A 21,301-nucleotide genomic window follows, 5' to 3' on the forward strand; every position below is an offset into this window, starting at 1 on the left:
GTGGGAGTTCATGCTGATGGCTGCAGCTGTATCTCCTGCTCCAGGGGTGTCAGGGTCTGGTATGTGAGCTGTGCTTACCTGTGCCATGAGGGGAGGAGGCCCCAGGGAACAGGGCAGAGGGACAGGTCTATGCCCTGTCCTTGCAAAACCCTGTTCCCCAGGTGATGATGAGTCAGGCATTGTGTCTGGAGATTCCTGAGTAAACTTCCCCCTTCTGCAGATGGTACTTTGTATATGCAACCCTTTGACTGGCACTACTTCAGTTCAATCCCCTGCTTCTGCTTGCTCCTGTTTTAACAAGCGAATAATGGCAAAGGCGTAAACTAAGATTGTGTAACCCTAAATGGGATGTGCCCAACCATGCCCAGGCAGGAACAGGGGGCTCAGTTCTGCACTGGCTGAAGTTAATGGCAATATTGCTACTGACTTTGATGGGAGCCAGATTGGGCCCTGAGTTAGCAGGTTGAGGCAGCATGATGTATTAGCCAAAAGGACAGAAAGGGGGAAGCCCAGGGCTTCAGGCTCTGATTGTTTTCAAGCCAAAGGCCATCCATCTCTGCTGCATGCTAAGAAAAGTACATTATACATAGTTAATTAGCACTATTTACAGAGTGGTGTTAGTATAATAGCAAATATAGAGTCATAAAAAGACACTTGTAGGGAATAGGGATAGAGCATCCAGTGCTTGGTAACTGGCTCCATTAATCCCCTGGAAGAATTCTGCATCAGTTTATACTGGAATACTAGAAATCCATCCAGTTTTAAAGATTTTTTGTTGATACTAGCCAGTGCCTGGGAACCCTCTGACTTTGGCTATGCCTACACTATGGAGCTTAGAGCAGCACAGCTGTACCGCTGCACCTGAGCCGCTGTAAGGTCTCCTGTGTAGCTGCTCTGTGCCGGTGGGAGAGGGCGTCTCCCACCAACATAGCGCTGTCCACACCGGCGCTTTTTTGGTGAAACTTATGTCAGTCAGGGGTGTGTTTTTTCACACCTCTGACCGACAAAAGTGCTAGTGTAGACAAAGCCTTTGGCTTTCTCAAACCCCTTCATCCACCTTCCTGCTGCACTGATGGAGGACTTTGTCCTGCAAGCTGCTGAGTGCCCTCAATCCAATCTCACGGGAGTGCTCCATGCTTTCCAGGGTCATGCCTTTATATTGCATAATGATGATTTCTGTTGCTGTGGGTGGGCATTTTTTCCACTAGGGGAGGTTAATAGAAGGAACAGGATATTAAGTTTATTCCTTCCTCTTTATTGCTTAGCTGGACTATTCACAAGTAGCTCTAGTGATAATTACTGAAAATTGGCCCTTTATAGACGTCACACTGGACAGCCTTGTCAAGTCTGATTGTTTTCTGTAGATCGAGATCTCTGGTAATTTTAACTAGCACATTTGCAACTAGAAAATGAAAGAAGTATATATAGCATCTGTTCACTTAAAATCCTTCACTATATTTACCTGTTTCATCCTTAGAGTGTGTTTGGACCAAAATTTCAACCTCTTTTTATATAAAAAAATTCTACTATAATTGTATCTGGGCTAGTTGTTTTCCCCTTACTTTTCCTGTTTGCTAAATATCACTGTAACAAGCTCTAATCTGTTGGCACCAAGGTGTCTGTCTCAGATTAGAATCTTATTTTAATCTATAAAATAACATTTATTTTTTCCAAGCAGCTGACCAGGTCTGCATAACCTTTTTCACAGGCAAAAATGCTCGGGCATTATGCTTTCAATTTCTGCAAAGTCTTTTCCATACAATAACCAGAATTTTACATACCATATTCCATGCCCTGTCCTTGTCCTCTATGTGGCATATGGTCTAATGCAAAAATACATTTCATCACCGCAGACATCTACTGCAGGACGATTCCTTCTTCCCTTCTGCCAAAGGTGCTGCTAATCTTAGGACCTCACCCAAAACCCATCAAAGTCAGGAAGAGTCTTTTCCCATTGATTTCAGTCTCTGGGTTGTGCCCGTACTGCATTACTCTGATGTTATTCTCTAGTGATGAAATCCTGGCCCTATTGAAGTCAATGGCAAAACTCCCCAATCCGTGAGGCAAGGATTTCACTCTTGAGGACCATTTGCTACTGAGCTCCTCTTTTGACTGCTCTAGATTCCCTATGAATCTTTCCCTTCCTTTGCTGCATTATTCTGCTCTTCGCTGTGCTGTGGGGATATGAGGATTCCTTGGTTTGTACATAAGTTCTGCAATTTACCTGGATTCATTCCTGTACAAATCCGACTGCGAAATGGCTCTTTGGATCTTAAAATGGTCCCTGCTGCCTGGTGGGATTTCTGCACTCACCAAATATGGTGTTAGTAACCTAGAGAAGGGCGGCTTTCTGTAGATGCGATGGGGATGTTTGTTGTAGGTGTTGATCTTGACCCGCTTTCGTTTCTGTTTCTTCAGTTTATGGCCACAACGTGAAAAGCAGCAATGACTTTGTTGGAAGGATTGTGATTGGTCAGTATTCGACAGGCTCACCCGAGTCAAACCACTGGCGTCGAATGCTCAATTCCCATCGGACAGCGGTGGAGCAATGGCACAGCCTGCGGTCCCGGGCTGAGTGTGATCGCGTCTCTCCAGCATCTCTTGAGGTGACGTGAGAATGGTCCTTCATCACCAACACAAGCAAACAACTGAGGAAAAAAAATCAAACCCACACACGCGCCCATGTGATTTCCATGGAATTGAAAGTAACTGTTACAGCTGCTGGTAACAAACTGGCTGCGTTAGCCTACGTGCCTCAGTGAACCTTCATAACGCAAACCATGTATCACTTGTTCATGTGCCCATTGTTTTCACAGGGTCACTACTAATGTGGCCTGTTGGACCTGTTACTACTTGCATCATCTGCTGCATCCACACCACTGTTTTTAATCCACGTACATTATAATGGAGACTATTCAAAAGGTCACTATTAACGCAGAAGCGTTCTTTACCTGCTCCAACGTATTGCAGAGCAGATTATAGGCTGATCTGCCATGGAGATTCTGAGTTAACTGAAAACTTTTTGAGTTGCCTCCGCTACCCTTACAGTACCGCTCCATGACTCATTTTATTGGAGATGTAAGTATTTGTGTGTTCTCTTTGGTGAATGTGGTAAATGGGTTAGAGTATTTTTTTTAAATGATAGAACATGTGGTAAAATCACTTCTAACTACAGTTTTGTCTTTGTACTTGTTCAACAAAATTAAACTCCTGTTAGTATGTATTTGTGCCTTTGTGGGTCTGGGTGTGTGTATGTGTTTGTGTGTGTACATGTGCAGTGTTACACACACAGGCCCTCACATACAACCATGTATAACATGGAGCTAATGTTCTGTCAGTAATGAGACCCTGCCACTCTAATATAGCAATCTCTGTATGTAAAGTAGATAGAGTATGACATAGCAAAATAAACCTTTTCAATAAAGTGCATTCTGGAAAAGCCATGACAAGCTTTTAAAGACCTTTCTTATGTTGTGCAAAAGATCCTGCTTTGGGAGCTTTTGCAGATAAGAAAACCCAAAACAACACATGGTTTTAATTCCCTTCTTAGCAGGCTGCAGTGGGTCTTTCTGTGTTTTATGTACTAAACAAGATAGTTTTTCAAACCACTGAGTGAGTTTTAGCTACAGTCAAGCTGTCTGTTTTGCTGGATGCTTCTGTACATTTTTTCATGGCATATTGTCTGGTATGATGGAGAGTGTATATTTATTGAAAATAAAGATCTATTTATTTGTGCCATGTATACTGAGGTGGTACTTATTAGCCCGACTCAGCTGTGTGTCCAATTTGATCAGTTATGTCCATTGCACGACACAAAGAAAAGCCAAGTTGTTGGTCCTGATTTTCTTATCACTTACCCCGGATAAATCACGAGTAACTCCAGTGAAGTCAATGGAGTTACACTGGTGTAAATCTGCTGCTAGAGGAGAATTCGAATTGCATATAGGTTCTGATCCAAAACCCATTAGGAATCGAACTCCAAAGGGCTTCCGATCAGGCCCACAGAGCTCAGCCCTTTGCAGGATCAGGCCCATGGACTGACATTTTCATCTCTTTGGCTATCAAAATGGCCACATCAGCACAAAATTCTCATAAATCTCACCACTTTGTTTACAGAGTCCATATACAAATAAATAAATAATGGAATTAAAGGAAGCGTGACCTGATGGTTGGTTTTTGTTTTCTTTCTGTATCTCCATTTTAGAGGGAGAAATATCCCTCTTGTCTTCTGAAATGTTGTGATGGGAAGCCCCGGCCTGGAAGTGTGAGTTTGCTATGCTGCCACATCAATGCCTATGGCCAATTAGAATGGTCAGAGACAGCCCTGGGGCGCTTAGCCTGCCCTTCATTTTGAATGTAATTCCTTAATAACCAGCCAGCCTTTCAGTCTGGAGGTCAAACAAAGGTGGAGGCTTGGGTCATCCCATGGCTCCATACATAGCTGTATGCAGACAGATACAGGTTCAGGCTCTAGCATCTCGATCTATGTGGAGCTGAAAGCATTCAGAAAAGGTTCATAACATTCAGGAATAATGACAGGTTTCAGAGTAACAGCCGTGTTAGTCTGTATTCGCAAAAAGAAAAGGAGTACTTGCGGCACCTTAGAGACTAACCAATTTATTTGAGCATAAGCTTTCGTGAGCTACAGCTCACTTCATCGGATGCATACTGTGGAAAGTATAGAAGATCTTTTTATACACACAAAGCATGAAAAAATACCTTCCCCCACCCCACTCTCCTGCTGGTAATAGCTTATCTAAAGTGATCACTCTCCTTACAATGTGTATGATAATCAAGTTGGGATTTTTAAAAAAAATTCAATACACCAAATAAGGCCCCAATCCTGCAAGCTGCTCCAAGCAGGCAGACCCACTGCACGCATGCAGATATCCATTGATTTCAATGGGGTTGGACTTCAGCGGGTGTCCCTATGAGTGCAGGGGTCCACCCATTTGGGAAAACTTGCAGTGTCAGGGCTTAAATTAGCACGTCTATATCTCCAGGGCTGCCAGTCAGGTACATCTAAAGCTGACATTAACACAGACTTCCCCCACCATTGATATATTGTTTGTTTGAAGTTGTGACTTTTCTGTACATCATGTGAAATCTACAAATCTTTCCAACACCGAACCGTAAGGCCTAACCAGTTAGGTCCCATTCTGAGTGCTGCTGCTCCAGAACGTAGGACTGCACTGCCAGAAAGCACCTCTCATACTTGTGCCATGCGGTGCTAAGAGTGGCGTAAAACATTGGCAAGTCAATAGGCACAAACAAAATCTCTCAGGAAGCAGCCATGAAAGCAGAAAGGGGATGTGGTTTGCTTGAATCGAGAACTTAATCTTTGAAGGCTCACGACTAGGAGGTGTGCATGCCTGCTTTCTAAAACCTCACCAGAACTTTTGAAAACAAAAATGGTTTAAAGTAACTAACTTTGGGGATGTAGCAGCTTCTCTGAAGTGTCTCAGCTGGGAAGCTCTTGGTTGTTGTGTAGCGTGTGGTATTACACTGGAGGGAGCTTGGCCAGCCTTCCTAGCATGTCATTGTGAAAGTTTGGAGTTTCGGGGGAGGGTGCAGTGAACAAAGTATATTCACATCTGCTCCAGGAATCTCAGCAGCAGAGCAAGGCGATACCGAACTAAGGAAAGGCTTCATGTCATTGGCTCTCTGCAGACCTGGAAATGAAATTTTGTCCTCCATCAGAGATGGTGATCAGATGGGATTTCTGTGTGTTCCTCTCAATGGTTTTGCTCGCCACCCAGGCTTTCCCACAGACAAATATTAAAATCAGTCAAGGTGAGTGCAAATCACTGACTGTGGCTTGGGTTAATAAACATTAGGTTATTGATGGCTTAAAATCAGGCACTTTTACAAACGTATCCTGTAATGCATGCAATTCTCCTTACCAGTTTTGCTAACTTCTCCATAAAACCCAAACTTGTAAATTCAATAACCTGCTTAGTTTGGGAAGGTGTTTTACCAAGTAATGCTAATCTTTTCTGTTCCAGTGTGTTGAAGCATTCTCTCTGTTGACTTTATTTCTTTGTTTTGGAGGCATGTTCAGTTTAATCTTATAAACAATATGTGGTCCTGTACAATGGTGCCAAGAAGTTTACATTATGTTTACAAGCTAAAAGAATGCTCTTAATCTGATTTTAGTCCAAACAATAGTAATTGCACTCAATAATAATAACAATCATAATCAATAAAGCAATGGCAAGTTGTAAAGGAGTGTGACTCTTTGGATGTTTAGCTTTCTGTGGAAGTGCAAAAAGTAAAGAACTGTGATTTGCAACATTTCTTTTATTCACTCTTTCTAACATAAAGTGAAGTTAACATATGTAAGAACTGTCCCTCTACATATTAGATCATATAACACATACACAACTGGCTGCAGAGTTTATCTACAGTTAATCACAAAGTGTACTTTTTTCGGTGAGAGAAGTATTTTAACAAAATTTTAACTGGCTTTGTGATTTCATTGTATTACCCAGGTTTGCAGTACATTTTTACTTGGATAGAATAAGCCAAATTATGTTCTGATTTACACCAATGTAATTCCAGAGTATCTACACTCACTTTGATAGTGTTCTAAATTTACATGAGCAGAATCTCACCCAATAAGTATTGTTCAATGAACTAGTGAGAAAAATAATTACCACAAGCTTGCCTTTAGTGCCAGGCATCAAATCAATGGGAACTTCCTCAAAAACTAATTGAGGAGAGAAAAATCAAAGATGCCTCCTATCCGGTTGCAGCTAGAAGTATAGTATTTCTGTACTGCAGGAGATCTACAGAATTGACTATAGTATTTTTACATCTTGAAATACAAATACCATAGAATTTTATTCCGTAAAAATAACTTCATTTTCATAAAAAAATATTTACAAAAAATGCTCCTAGGTGTCTGAGATTGTGACACTTTTGCAGCACAATTAAAGTTTCATTCCATTGCCTGGATAAGCTATAATCTCCCCACACACCATTGGTCACCATTCCCTTCCAACTCTGCCCTGCCGTTCTGCAGAGGAAAGGAGCAGCTGGCTTCAAAGAGACTTTCAGAGTACAATACATGCACACACACACACTTAAGATAAAACCTTGTCATGACCTGCTTGTTTTGAAAGCAGTCATGTAATGAAAGGGAGAAAATAATCATACAAATTAAATATTTTGCATGATAATAATATTGAAGACACCCTATGTAATTTTTGGTGTCTGTATTTAAGGACCTGAACCTGCAGCCCTTATTCACATAGAATCTCTCGGTCATACTTAATGACATTGGCTTATTCTTTTCTATCCATCATAAACTCCTCTTTTGGTGCTTATCCTTTGGCAGTGTGTTTTATTCAACAACAGGGAGAGATTGAAACGAGTGTAGTGTAAGAGGAATGTAGAAAAGTTACTCTGGTGAGGTATTATAGATATATCCTAGGGTGGCACTTTGTATCCTCACTGGGAGCGTATAGTTATTGTTAGGTTACGTCTGTAGAAGATAGTGCCAAAGTCTTACATATGAATTGTTTTGTGGAGCTTGTAAAGTGTGTCCCATTCCCTGCATACTCACACCTTCTGTAATTGTGCACATTTTCTGTGATCCTGCTTAACATCATCTATAGCACCAATACGTGATGTTTTATCCCCAACCCTTTCCAAAATGACAGACCAGAATGAATTAACGGACGCCTGATGTGTTGCTTGAATTCGGAGAATTGCTGAAAGCATGTACCTGGCTCAGGCATGTACCTGCAGGCCTTACCCACATGAGTTGTCCCATTGCAGATGAGGCCGTGAGTAAGCTTTCTAGGACTGGGATTTTCTCCTGGAAAAACAATTTCAGTTCCTTACTCCAAACATTTTTAAATTCTCAATTCTTTGTTTTTGTCTATACTCTGCGGGAAATCCTGTCCCCGCTGAAGCTGATAGCAAATCTCCTATTGACTTCGGTGGGGCCAGGATTTCACCCACTGATAAATATATTGAACGTGGCAGTGGAGGGGCATTGATGGAACATCAGGTCCTTCTATGTTTTCATGTTGTATTTACAGGTTTTCCTGTGGCTGAAGGTAAGCTGTAAACTAAATGAGATGAAAAATCAAAAGGACTACATTAGAGGAAAGAGAAGAAAAATTAACATCCCTTTCCCCAAAAATGTGCTCACCCCTTGATCCTGACAACACTAACTGCATGTACAAGAAGTAAGAGAGAACGCACACTTGCTGGCATCTAGTCCCAGCAGAGTTCCAGGAATGGTTTCCATAGCAGAAGGTCAGTTGATCATTACATGTAAAGGGAGTTTTCTCTCATTCAATCTACTCTAGGGGCCTGGTCCTGTGAGGTGCTCAGTGCCTCCTGAGTATTGGTGGGGACCCTTGATGCCCAGCAACTTTAGTGCAGTTGAAGGTGCTCAGCACCTCTGAGGATTGGGTCCCAGAAGAGCAGTAATCTCATGAAGGCTAGGTATGCTATTTACAATACAGCACGGTTTATTGAAATCTCTGGATCTCTGTAGCAGGCACAGTCAAAGCCACATAACTAAGGTCCTACCAAAGTCATGGTCTATTTTGGTCAATTTCATGGTCATAGAGTTTTAAAAATTGTAAATTTCATGATTTCAGCTATTTCAATCTGAAATTTCACAGTGTTGTAATTGTAGGGGTCCTGACCCAAAAAGGAGCGGTGGGGGGGTCTTCAGAGCTGGGCGGCTGTAGAGCGGTGGCTGCTGGCCAGGAGCCCAGTTCTGAAGGCAGAGCCGCCGCCAGCAGCCGTGCAGAAGTAAGGATGGCATGGTACGGTATTGCCATCCTTACTTCTGCCCTGCTGTCTGCAGAGTTGGGCCCTAATTCAGCAGCCGCCAGTCTCTGGCCACCCAGCTCTGAAGGCAGCATAGAAGTAAGTGTGGCAATACCATGACCTGCCTAAAATAACCTTGCGACCCCCCCTGCAACTCCCTTTTGGGTCAGGACCCCCAATTTGAGAAACCTGGTCTCCTCCATCAAATCTGTACAGTATAGGGTAAGAGCACACAAAAGACCAGATTTCACAGCTGGAGACCAGGTTTCACGGTCTGTGATACATTTTTCATGGCCGTGAATTTGGTAGGGCCCTACAGATACATTTTGATAGCCACAGGACTCCCTTTGGCTGAACCCTCTTTTCTGAGTTGCTAAGTCTTCTTTTTAAGGGCATTCATGTCTTGTTTACAATTTAGACTCTTACTGATAAATCCGCAGCCCATGATGAAATCAAGCCCTTTAATAGTCTCCAGCAAGAATGTGATTTGCTTTCAGCACAAGCCTGGTAATATCTGCTGTTGAAAAGATGCTGTGAGAGTGTTTTGAAGTGCCAGGAATGCTACCAGACTGGATGTCACTTATCAGTCTTGCTCTAGACCCAGTCTCTACATTGCAGAGCTATACACTTTTATCATGGAAACATCCTCCAATCTTAAATTTGAAGCTGCTATGAAAAAAATGACTTGAGAAGCAATTTCTGTACAGCTCAGGTTGTTGTTGGTTTTCCTTTCTCAGTAGCATCATGAGAAAATATTGGTTGGGAATACTGAGCACCAAGAAGCTTCAACCACAATTGGGCCTTTGTTGTGCAAGATGCTGTAAATACGTAGAGTAAAAGGCCATCCCTGCCTCATAGAGCATTCAGTCGAAGCACAAAGGAAGCACTGTTATCCTCATTTTACAGATGGAGAACCAAGGTACAGAGATTAAGTGATTTGCCCAAGGTCACCCAGAAAGAGCCAAGAATTACACCTGAGTGTCCTGAGTCCCTGCCCATATCCTTAACCACAGGTGATCCTTCTTCTCTCAGTGAAAGAGTTAATGATGATAAAAATAATAAAGGATTAGCTCTTTCTTTTCTGAAGGAAATCTCCAAGCATTTTACGAAGGAGGTCAAACAGTGGTTACAGTGGTGTTCTGCTGACATAGTTGAACATGTAGAAAATTGATATGACTGACCCGATGGCACTGCCCTCGTTTTCCATACCAGCAAATACCCTTCTGACGGGCTGGGCTTGGTTCAAGTTTTCCTGCTGAGAAGTGGGCTTGTCTGCCATACTATGTCTGACAGATTTGAAAATAAAAATAGACCTAAGTGTTCTAGAATATAAGTGGTTCCTTGGTTACTTCCTGTGAATTTAAGAATAATAACCCCTCTTCTAAAGAGAATGCAAAGGCTTCCTACATTGACCTAACAGAAAGGTGCTAATTAAGCATTGACCTACCCTCGTTCTCTTTTCTGGTATATTTAACCTTAAATTCCTCCAGGCACCTCTTGTTCACTGAAGCTAATCAAATTAATGACACCTAGTCGGGAAAGTGGTATAGGAGATCAAAAGCCTCTATGAACACCTCGGTCTGATGATTTCGTTTCAACCCTTTCTATCAGGGGGAACAATTTTCTCAAGAAATTTCAGGGAAGCCAAAACCACCCTAACTGAAATTTCAAACCAGCACACAACAAACGCCCATAACACTTCACATGAAAAGGCAAAACACTGAGACTGCTGCTGGTTTTGGCTTGTCCATTGTGCTGTCATGCAACTAAAGGTGAAGAGTTCACAGTCATTTTTAACAAGCGTTCCAAAACTATCAATGATTAGGCTGCCCGTGAAGCTCACAGTGTCTCCAGTCATCCCAGCCAATAATTAAGTACCCCAAGGTGTTCTAAATGCTTGGTGGGCAGGGCTGAGTCCTTCCAGGTGCTGAGTGTTCCTGAGAAGCTGGGGCTGCCCTCAATCCACAGGAGTCCTCACCACCTTGCTGTACTGAACCCACACCCAGCAGGAAGAAGCATGTGTCTAGCCAATGTTACTGCATCTGGAATTGGTAATAAGTTACATCAGCAGCATAAATATATATATATATATATATATATATATATATATATAAAAAATCAGAATATGGGGCCCACTCAGATCTAATTCAAGACCCACTGAAATTAATGGGAGACTTCCTCTTGCTCTCCAAAGGCATTGGATTTGGCCCCCAAGCTAAAATGCCCGTTGATGTCAATGGTTTGCCTGGCTGAGAACCCTGTAGTGAGGTGTGATGGGGAGCAAAGAGAAGTAAAATGAGTGGATGGAAGAGCCCCACATATACCTGGTGAGAGCAAGAAGAGCTGGTGTGCCATGCTCCCTATCACTCACTGAGGCCTCTCCAGGCAATTCCACCCTCCATGGGATCTGAGGGGCTCTGGGAGTGGGGAGGGAGGCTAGGAACCCTGTGGACAGCCAGGCTGAGATATGCACAGAAGTTATAAGCAGCACTAACCTATACTCCATGACTGATCCCTCAGTGCATGTCAGGGAAGGCGGAGTGCAGGGTGCATTGCAGCTATTTGGTGCTTCCTGTCCTGGGATTTCTGGGATCTGTGGGGGCTGGAGGCCGATCCCTCACTTCCATTCGTTGGTGTTTGATCCTTCTGTCCCTCTCTCTTTCCGGTTTTCTTATAACAGGATGTGAGGTAGCCCTGAGTAACTGTTTTCTCTGTGAGACAATGGCAGGATGTGGCCCATCGGAATAAACGCTGCATCTTGCTGTTAACTGAATACAAATTTGCTACAATTTTTAAAAAGCTGCTTCCATTTTTCAAGGTATCAATCTGATTTTCAACTAGAGCTCTTTTGCATAGCCCATCACTAACATAGTCAGACTTAGTGATCTGAAAGCAACTTGTTCATCTCTACAATGTTACTTGGTTCTTGAGATCTGAGTTGCTCACTGACCCTAGTTATCTAGGAATGGCACTTCTCAGGGCCGATAATGACTGGAACTGGCTCCAAGAGCACTTGTATCAGGATACATCCTCTAAAGAGCTCTGGAGGGGAAAGGGGAAGGGTCACCACAAAGGAAGAATAATTATCTTTTATCTGAGCTCAAGGGATAAAAGAGTGCTGGTGGAGGCTTGGGGCTGTCAGAGAAAAGCAATGAAAAGGTAGCTGTTTACATTAGCCACAAAATAGCTCCAGTTTTGCAGTATTTGAAATAACTGGGCTCACTAGATTTGACACTATGGAGGCATTTAATACCCTGGGTCAGCAGGAGAGACTGACTCGCAGCGCTCCAGTTCCCCTGAATGCCTGCTGTTTGTTTCACAGTGCTGTTGTGAGCGCTGAAATGCTGGGAACAGTCAGTTCCCGGTATCTGAGTCATTCTGCTGCCACAGACTGTGACAAATCTCCCAGTTTCTGGGGAGCTGATCGATAACCCAGAGCCTGTTTTATGTTCTGTACCCAGCAATAGCGATGTAATGGTTAAAGGACAGGCCTTGGAGCAGAAGAGCTGGGCTCTAGTGCTGGCTGTGGCACTGACTTCCTGTGTTACCATCAATGAGCACCTTTGCCTCTTAGGTGTTCTTTATTTGAAAACGGAGTGTAATGCTTATATCAGGGGGCTTCTTTGAGGCTGAATCGGCTGATGTTCGTAAAATGCTTTGAGGGCTCTGGGTGGAAGGAACTAAAGAAATGTGGTGCAAAATGACTGCCAAAGGAAGCTTCACGTAGTGACATTTGGGGATAGAAGGAGTTCAGCCCAGCGACTTCTAGCGTTTGTACCCTGTGATGATTACGACTTGGCTAATTCCCCCCCTTTTTTAACATGCTCCTGGTTGCCGCTTCAGTTGTTGCCTTTAGCAGAGTTTGTTCTACAGGTTAATTGTGCTCATTGTAAAGATGATTCCCCTTGAAGTCCCTGAATACCAGATCCTTTCCTAGCTTCAATTGGAACTCCCTGGGTTCTGAGCCTGTTATTTGCTTCGATAGTTTTGTGGCATCCACCTTCTCTGGACCTCTCAGGATTTCATACACATCAGTTGTGCTTCCTCTTTTCTAAAGAACATCAGCAGCATTTTCCTTCCCCTTTTTCCAAAACCTGAAACATTTCATCCTTGCTGCCCTCAGCTCTACCTTTTCCAAGTCTTCAGTGATCACTCCAGCTGGGGGCTCACTTCTCCTTTGTGAAGTACCAGAGCCATCTTTGATGACTAGTACTCCATGAGTCCATTGATTTAAAGCAAACAAACAAAGGACAGCACTCAAGAATGAATTTAGTGCAGGGAACAATCACACACTGGCAAGGAGATAGAGTGGATGGAGATGACAGAGTCTGTGATGTGTCCTGGTGATTAAAGCACATAGATCATTCCATTGATTTCAGCAAGACCAGTCATGTACTTAAAGTTAAGCACGTACTTAAATATCTTGCTGAATCAGGGCCCTATTTACCTTCTTACCTACCTCCCAGAAATGTGACTGATGGATTTAAATTTCTGCTCACTATTTCTCCCTCAGTGTCTTGTATCTTGTGACCATTTAGGATATAATGTTTCTTGGCATCTTTCTACACTGTTTTCAATGCTTTTCTACACTGTTTTCAATACTTTCAATACTTTTTACTGCATGAAGTTGCATGTATCTGTTTCCCACCACTGCCCCCAATTTTTTTTCCTGGTCCCTTTGATTGGAGTCTTTCCCCTCTTCTCTGTGTTATCTGCAATGGTGGTTCAACCTCTCCTACAAGTTTGCTCTTTCCAGGCATTGATGTGAATAAGAATGGGCCCAGACCTGATCTTATCCCTACAGAACTCCATAGTGTCACTTCCAGCCTACTTGGAAAATGTACAGTAGGGTTAGTAAATATTTATATTATGGTAGCATCCAAAAGTATTTTTCTTCCCTGCTTGGACTACTCAGAAATGGCAAATTCTGCTCAAACTTTCCAAAGTGCTGAGCTCCCATCCTCGGAAATTCAGATATTTTGAGGGGGCATCCAAGAATGGAGGCACCCAAAGTCCCCAGTTGCTCGTGAAAATCTAAGCCCTTAGGGGAATTTTTCATTTTTTTCATTTTTTGTAAAGCCAGCAAGGACATTGAGACAGGTCCTAAAAAACAGAGACATTCACCATTGCCGATGTCCCCGCAGCTGTTGTGTATCAAATGCTCTTCCAATTTTCTTTTCTTTCTCCTCCAGCTATGCCAGAGCCAATTCAGTCCTACTCCTGCCCACTGTTTTGGACAGAATATGAAGGGTACTGTTACAGATACTTTCCCCTCAATAAAACATGGGCTGAAGCCGATCTCTATTGTGCGGAATTTTCCATTGGCATAAAATCAGCCAAATTAGCATCGATTCACAGGTAAGAATGAAAGAAATCTGTTTCTAAAACATTGCCAAAGTCCAGCTAAACAATGTCTGCGGCAATAAAAAATATATATAAATAATTCCTCAGCTGGAGTTTAACCTTCCTATGAGAAAGCAAACCCATTTAAGCCTAATTCACCACTGTCATAAATTCTGCGTATCTGTATTGAAATGCACTAGCTAGTGTGCGTGTGTATCTCTGCCCTCTAATGGACAAAATCAAAACTCCTCAACTGTATTAATTAGATGTCTATCAGAGAGTCTCCGTTAGCTCAAGTGGTAGAACCAATAATTCTGAAGCAGATCTATCGCTATTGCTCTTAGTCAAGCCCAGAGGCACTTGTGAAATGGCCATGTTCTGTAATACTGTTTAGTTACATTAACATAAATAACAAGTTGTCACCTTATGCTCTGTGTTACAACAAAGCTATTTGCATCACCCTGGGTTTGGCTGTAGTTGTACAATATAATAATTGAAAGGACCACGTTTTCAAGAGGCCGTGTGAATGTGCGTGCAAACCCCATGCATTTGCATATAAACTGCACACCAACTACCCGATGTGCATGAGCAAAAGTGAGGCTTTGTGTGCACAATCAGATGCTTGAGCCAATTTTATTGTCATATTTTTGGAGACTCTTTGAAAATTTGGCCCTCAGTTACAAAAGACTCCACTCTGACAACTGCAGTCACATTGCACCTATTATATTAATCAGTCCCTGCATGGAGGAGGGCGGCTTTGGTTTCAAGGGAACAATTTTGGTTACAATTTTGTCTGACTCAGAACTTCAGAATAGAAAGGTTTTCCATTCCCTGTTTCATGGAACAGTTCACGAACCCAGATTAGAAATGGGGCCCAAAGCAAAATGCTGGATCTAAACATTCGGATATCAGAGGAAGACTTTGCTACATGGGCACATCTATAATTCATCTCAAATTCAAGAATCTTCCCCCCCACACACTAATATTGAAAACTGCCAGAGAGGTGCTGCAGAAGTGTTTTCGTTGAAGTCAAGGAGTACTGAAGCAGGCCCCTAGTGAGCGAATGGGCATTCACCGTGCGATGTCCTGTTTCCAGGTTTTTTCCTCCATCCCAAGGCCCAGCCACTCTTGATGGTTTAAGACAGTGTTCTTCACTGCAAGGCCTGTGAGCCAGTGGCGGCTGCCCTGGACCCTAAGTGCGGCTCACTGTCGATCGCGCTTTCTGGCAGCAGTGAGGCTGCAGCTAAGGCAGGCTCCTTGCCTGCCCTGGCCCCACACTGCTCCTGGAAGTGGCCAGCATGCCCCCAAGGCCCCTGGGCGCAAGGGGGTGAGCAGAGGTCTCCGCGCACTGCTCCTGCCTGCAAGCACTGCCCCAGCAGCTCCCATTGGCCGGGAATGGGGAACTGTGGCCAATGGGAGTTGTGGGGGGCGGAGCCTGCACAGAGGGGCAGAATGCAGAGCAACATTCCTCCCCAGGGGCTTCAGGGGCGCGTTGGCCCCTTCCAGGAGCGGCGTGGGGCTGGGACTGCCCCGAAGCAAGTGCCACCCCCTTCAATGGGCAGGTTCTGAATAGCTCTTCCACCGCCCAACCTGCAGCCTCCCGGAGACAGCCCCCAACACACTCTCCTGCACCCCAAGTCCCTGCCCATACCCCCAGCCAGAGCCCTCACCCCCCGCACCCTAACCCTCTGCCCCAGCCCTGAGCCCCCTCCAACACCCCTCATCCCCAGCCACACCCCAAACCCCTCATCCTTGCACCCCCTCCCTCCACACCCCCTCCCACCCTCAACTCTCTCTCAGAGCTCGCACACCCCCTCCCTCTGAACCCCCTCCAACCCCCAAACTCCCTCCCAGAGCCTGCACCCCTCACCCCCTCCTATACCCCCCACCCCCAGCCTGGAGCCTGCACCCAAATTCCGTCCCAGAGCCTGCACACCCACCCCCTTCCCACACACTCTCTCCTGCCCCCAAACTCCCTCCCAGAGCCTGCACCCCAACCCTCTGCACTCCATCGCAGATCCTGCACCCCTCACCCCCTCCTGCACCCACCCCTCCTGCCCCAGCCTGGAGCCTGCACCCAGCACCCAAACTCCATCCCAGCCCCTGCACCCCCAGCCCCTACCCCACCCAAACTCCCTCCCAGAGCCCAACTTCTTGCCCCTTTTGCACCCAAACTCCTTCCCAGAGCCTGTACCCTGCACCCCTCCTGCATCCCAATCCCCTGCCCCAGCCCAGGGCCTGCACCCCAGACTTCCTCCCCCCACTCAAACTCCTTCCCAGAGCCTTAGGCAGGAGGGGGTGGAGTTTGGGGGGGGGTTCTGGGCACCACCAAAATTTCTACAAACCTGCCACCCCTGCCCCCAATACCTCCTCCTGCACCCCAAGCCTGATCCCTGACCCCCTTCCCAGAGTCAGAACCCCAAACCCCCTCCTGCATCCCCTGCCCCAGCCCTGAGCCCCCTCCCCGAGCCAGCCCCCACTACCCCCTTCTGCATCCCAAGCTTCTGCCCCAGCCCTGAGTCCCCTCCCAGAGCCTGCAACCCATACCCCCTCCTGCACCCTGTATCCCCTCCTATACCCGAACACACTGCCCCAGTCTGGAGTCCCCTCCTGTACCCAAACTCCCTCCCAGAGCTTGCACCCCCTCACCCTCTCCTGCACCTGAAGCCCCTGCCCAGCCCTGACCCCCCTCCCAGAGCCAGCCCCCCATTCCCCCTGCTGCACCCCAAGCAATATTACCAATAACAGTAATATTACCATATCAACCAACAAAGAACTCAGAGTGTTCAACCATCTGTGCGGGTTGATGTGGCTCTCACATTGAAGGTTTTTTGGCCAAAGTGGCCCCCACTTCAGAAATTGTGAAGAGCACTGGTTTAAGATGTGGAAGCTCATTGACCTGCTTGAGTTCATTTCACACCATTCCAGCAGAACACAGGCAGTAGACACTTTACTTTATCACACCTCCTGCTTGGTGTTACAGCTGGTGAAATGATTTTGAATTTTTGAAAGTTTGAATTTTTTAATTTTGAAAGGGGACGGGGATTTGAAATCACTGCCATGTATTTTTCCCTGCGTTTCCAACCAGCTCCGGGTTTTGCCATACTAAGCCATCCTCTTACACAAACTAAGAAAATGAATCCAAAATTTCCATGGACAGTTTCAAAGGATAGTTTAAAGATTTGGGTCCCATTTGCCAAACTGCAGTCTGAATGCCGAGGGATAGTGTTTGCTTAATTTCACTAATACCAACCTCCTAACTATTTCATATTATGGTACTTTACCAGCTGGGAAGAGAATGTCTTTGTATATGACCTAGTAAACAGCCGAGTGCCTGGAATACCCACCGATATCTGGATGGGACTTCATGACCTAAGACAGGTGAGAAACCGCGACATTAGCTACCGCCTGCTTTTTCTCTGGATCATCATGCAAGCAGGTTTTCTCATAAAAAGAACTAGAAATCTATTCAACCTGGAACTCACTGAGATGTAACCCTTGGCATCAGATTCACATAAAAGGCAAAATTATTTTTTCTGTTTTCCCTCTACACCTTTCAATTTCCGCCCTCTGACTATAATACAACTTGGAAGTGCTGGACTGACAGCCCTGGAGAGCAAGATTTTCTGCTTATCCACATTGCCCTTCCAATGTTTCAGCTGTGACCTGTGAACATTAGAGGATAATTCAATCTCCACAACTACTGAGGTAGCCAAGAAATGTTTAAGAAAAGGGGGTGGGGAGGAGACAATTTCATGATAAATGTTGAAATTTCAAAGTTGTTTCCATGTGCCATGGTTTGAAACAGAACAATTTATGTGCGTATGAATTTTCTGCAAAATATTTTCCTACTTTCTCCGTTTTTGGGGTGTGTGTGTGTGTGTGTGTACGGGTAGGGGACAAGGACAGTGAGTACTGGGAGTCCAGCACCCCCTGGCTTGAAGTAATAGCAACTGAATGCATGGCTTCCATCATATTCAGGGTTTGCAGTTTGGTTCAATGGCTTTCAGCACCCATGTTGAGTGCAATACAATGAATAATGTCTAGCCCCCCACCCCCTCGCCCACTTTTTCATTTTTCTTTGTCTTACTCTGTAACTTTTGAAATCTTTTGAAAAATTACACAGTAACAAAAGGAAACCCAATGAAGTGGAGCCTGGGCTCTGAAACCTGCAGAGGGGGAGGCTCTCGAAGCTCAGGCTCCAGCCTGAGGGGGAATGTCTACACTGTTATTTTTAGCCCCACAGCCCAAGCCCCAGGAGGGCAAATCAACTGAGACTCGACGCTGCATGTTTTTCTTTGCAGTGTAGTCATACTCTATGATCTCAAACAATACACTAGCAGAGTGCAAAACTCAGTAGAAGAAGGGCCTTTGTTCAGCATGGACCTAGTTTTTGCCTTCTAGACATAGGAATGAGGTCAGATTGATGACGTCACTCTCTACAAGGGAGAAGAGAATATTCTGTTGGCCAATCCTGAAGTCCAGACTTCCACAAATCATTTGTTGAAATCATTGCACTTCTCCATTAGCCCCTCCCCCTAATTTCCAGATGATGTTTAATAGGAAGGCCACTTTGAATGGACAGATGGTTCTTCCTATGACTATAACTACTGGGATGGCAACCAGCCAGATGATGGGATCCACTCTATTCCAGAGGAAGAGGACTGTGTACAGATCTGGTACAGATATAACAGTGGTAGGTACTTCACTGTTGAGCCTCAGGCTGCACACCATGCTTTCCAGGAAGCGCGTGTAAATAAATTGAGTGAAATGCAGGATCACCCTTTTCTATGCATAACAAAAAAGATGCTGGCAGCATGATTATTTTAACATGTTGTTTTTGCAGAGGAGGAAATTTCACCCCTCCCCAAGAAGCAAAGAACGGTCAGTCAAAGGCAGTATAAAGACACCAGCTTGCCTGCTTCCCCCTCAACTGAGGCCAGGTCTACACTACACACCTATATGGGTATAACTACATCACTCAGGGGTGTGAAAAATCCACATCCCTGAGCGATGTAGTTATGCCTACTAAACCCCCATGAAGACAGAGCTGGCAGGAGAGCTTCTCCCTTCAACATAGCTACTGCCTCCTGGGGAGATGGATGAACTACGCTGATGGGAGAAGTGCTGCTGTAGCGCTGTATGTGAAGACAAAGCCCCGAGACATTTCCAGACCAAGGAAATAATGGGAGGGATATGTTATTGGAAAGAGACACCAGCAGAGATGCAGTCACTATGGAGCGGAGGGAGACAACAGGATTGGGGAAAGGATAGACTAGAACAAGGAGCATTACAAATAAGTCTTTTTCTCTTATCCTATGGGAATCTGCACAGGAATAAGCACAACATATATGCACGAATAATTGTATGTGGGGCTGGGGCTGGTAAGACTGTGATAGTCTCTATATCCAGCCAGCATGGTCTTGTGTCTACGCAAAAGTATATGCAGCTTTTGAACTTGTCAGAATCGTGTCTGTATTACAGAATCTTTTGACAAGACTTTTCATCAGGGCTAAGGATTGGGGGTGAAACTAACTCCTTTGTGTAGGAAATTTGGTGTTTCTGTTTACATTGTATGTCATTTCTTCATGGAGGCACTTTTGTCCTTCATCATGTGATCACACCTTCATTGAAAACCTTAACTAACTCCTTATTCTTACTCCCCTATAGCTTTACGATCATGGAATGACAACAGCTGCAACAGAGAATTCCCATTTGTCTGCAAGATTCCATCACTGGCAATTGATTAACTTACTCCCACAATAACAAACAGCAGCAGTCAACCTACTAAACTACTGGAATAAAGTCAATCTGACCAAAGGCATATTTTATATCAGAGACAATTTTAGTGGCTCAAATAACTAGTTATATGTCTGATGCCAGTTACTCCACCTAGAAAATACCTTACCTGTCTCTTGCTTTTGTCCATGCTATGTCTGACCAAAGAGCATTGGCGAATAGTCAAGCCAGTACATTTTCCATGGTCTAGGAACAATTTCAGTGTCGCGTCTCCATCCAGACTCTGTGACTGAAAAGAATGTTGTAACCTATATGTATAATTAAAGAGGTGAAAAGGTTCACAACAGTGAGAAAGTCTGATTTTATGTCCCATTTTATGCATCCTCATTCCCATAAAATGAATCCTACTGCCCTCAGTGGGAGTTTTGTGTGACAAAGGACTGCCTAACTGGTCCTAGGATTTGGAAATCTCTCTAGCATTCTGAGGAGCAGGACAATAACCCTTTTGCAGTGACAAACTAGAGTTCATTACTACAGAAGACACATTCTGCATCATTTCTGAACTTTGATGTCAGAATGAAGTGAAACTAACAGCCTGAATCAGATCTCAGTTATATTGGATGATTTCAATTGAATTACTATTCATAACTTATATCAGTGTGAGCTCAGAATAAGATGATAACAAATCTATACGGTTATTGTACAAATAAAGCAGGTTTGGATAAATATTGAAGTCCATGCTCAGGTCATATTCACTCTGTATTCAGACCAAATGTGGTAGGAGTTATACCTGAGTGAAAGCTAAGTAAGGACCTCTAGATATGAGCCCATATTTAGATTTTAAATGTATCAACCTGTCACATAACAAGAAATCAATTATTTTACTACAAACACTCAAACTGTAATCATCAAGTAATGGATGACTGTACTAAATAATTTAGCCTGTGGGAATTAAGAGGGACTGTCATTTTCTGCTAAGTTATGCAAAATACCATGTGTTGCTAATGTTGCTTTCTCACAACTAAAATACATTGTAAACAGCTTGCTGAAGTTCCTTCTTCTTTCTAACACTGCTGAAATATACATGTTCACTAGCTTATACAGGTTGTTTTACACTGGTGCAAACCAAACCAGCTTTTATACTCAGTTTTGGCAATTGACTATTGAAGAAATCAAAAGGGGGGGAAAAAGCTTTCATGCAATATACAAAGCAGTAACTTTTTATATTGGAACAAATATTTCCTTTAACACCATTCCTTCAGGATTACGGGGGGGGGGGGGGGGAGTGTTTTTGTTTCTCTCTCTCTCATGCGTGCATGCAAAAAAAGGGGACAAAATTGTTACATGTCAGAATAACCAAGGTGCCTATCTGAGATGCACAAAGCACATCTCTGTGATTGGTAACTGCTGTTTTACTATAAAAAGC

The 21,301-nt window shown here is 44.1% G+C and overlaps 2 protein-coding genes across 10 annotated transcripts in view; both read left to right on the forward strand.

Annotated features, from left to right (window-relative positions):
* SYT17 (synaptotagmin 17) overlaps window positions 1–4,114 on the forward strand; it is a 110,592-nt gene extending 106,478 nt beyond the window's left edge. For 5 of the 9 annotated variants that reach the window (XM_074965386.1, XM_074965383.1, XM_074965382.1 and 2 more), the window contains exon 7: window positions 2,419–4,114. In XM_074965386.1, coding sequence (XP_074821487.1) covers window positions 2,419–2,615 — 197 coding nt within the window. In that variant the 3' untranslated portion in view covers window positions 2,616–4,114. The remainder of the gene's footprint in view (window positions 1–2,418) is intronic. The other 4 variants (XM_074965378.1, XM_074965381.1, XM_074965380.1 and 1 more) reach the window with 2 other exon arrangements.
* Window positions 4,115–5,678: 1,564 nt separating this feature from the next.
* CLEC19A (C-type lectin domain containing 19A) lies at window positions 5,679–19,886 on the forward strand. Its single transcript, XM_074964613.1, has 5 exons — window positions 5,679–5,793; window positions 13,986–14,151; window positions 17,424–17,517; window positions 18,700–18,832; window positions 19,807–19,886. Exons 1-5 carry the CDS (start codon window positions 5,679–5,681, stop codon window positions 19,884–19,886), a joined length of 588 nt encoding a protein of 195 aa, XP_074820714.1.
* Window positions 19,887–21,301: the final 1,415 nt, after the last annotated feature.

This window comes from Natator depressus, chromosome 10 (genome assembly GCF_965152275.1).
Source record: "Natator depressus isolate rNatDep1 chromosome 10, rNatDep2.hap1, whole genome shotgun sequence".
Lineage (NCBI taxonomy): Eukaryota > Metazoa > Chordata > Testudines > Cheloniidae > Natator > Natator depressus.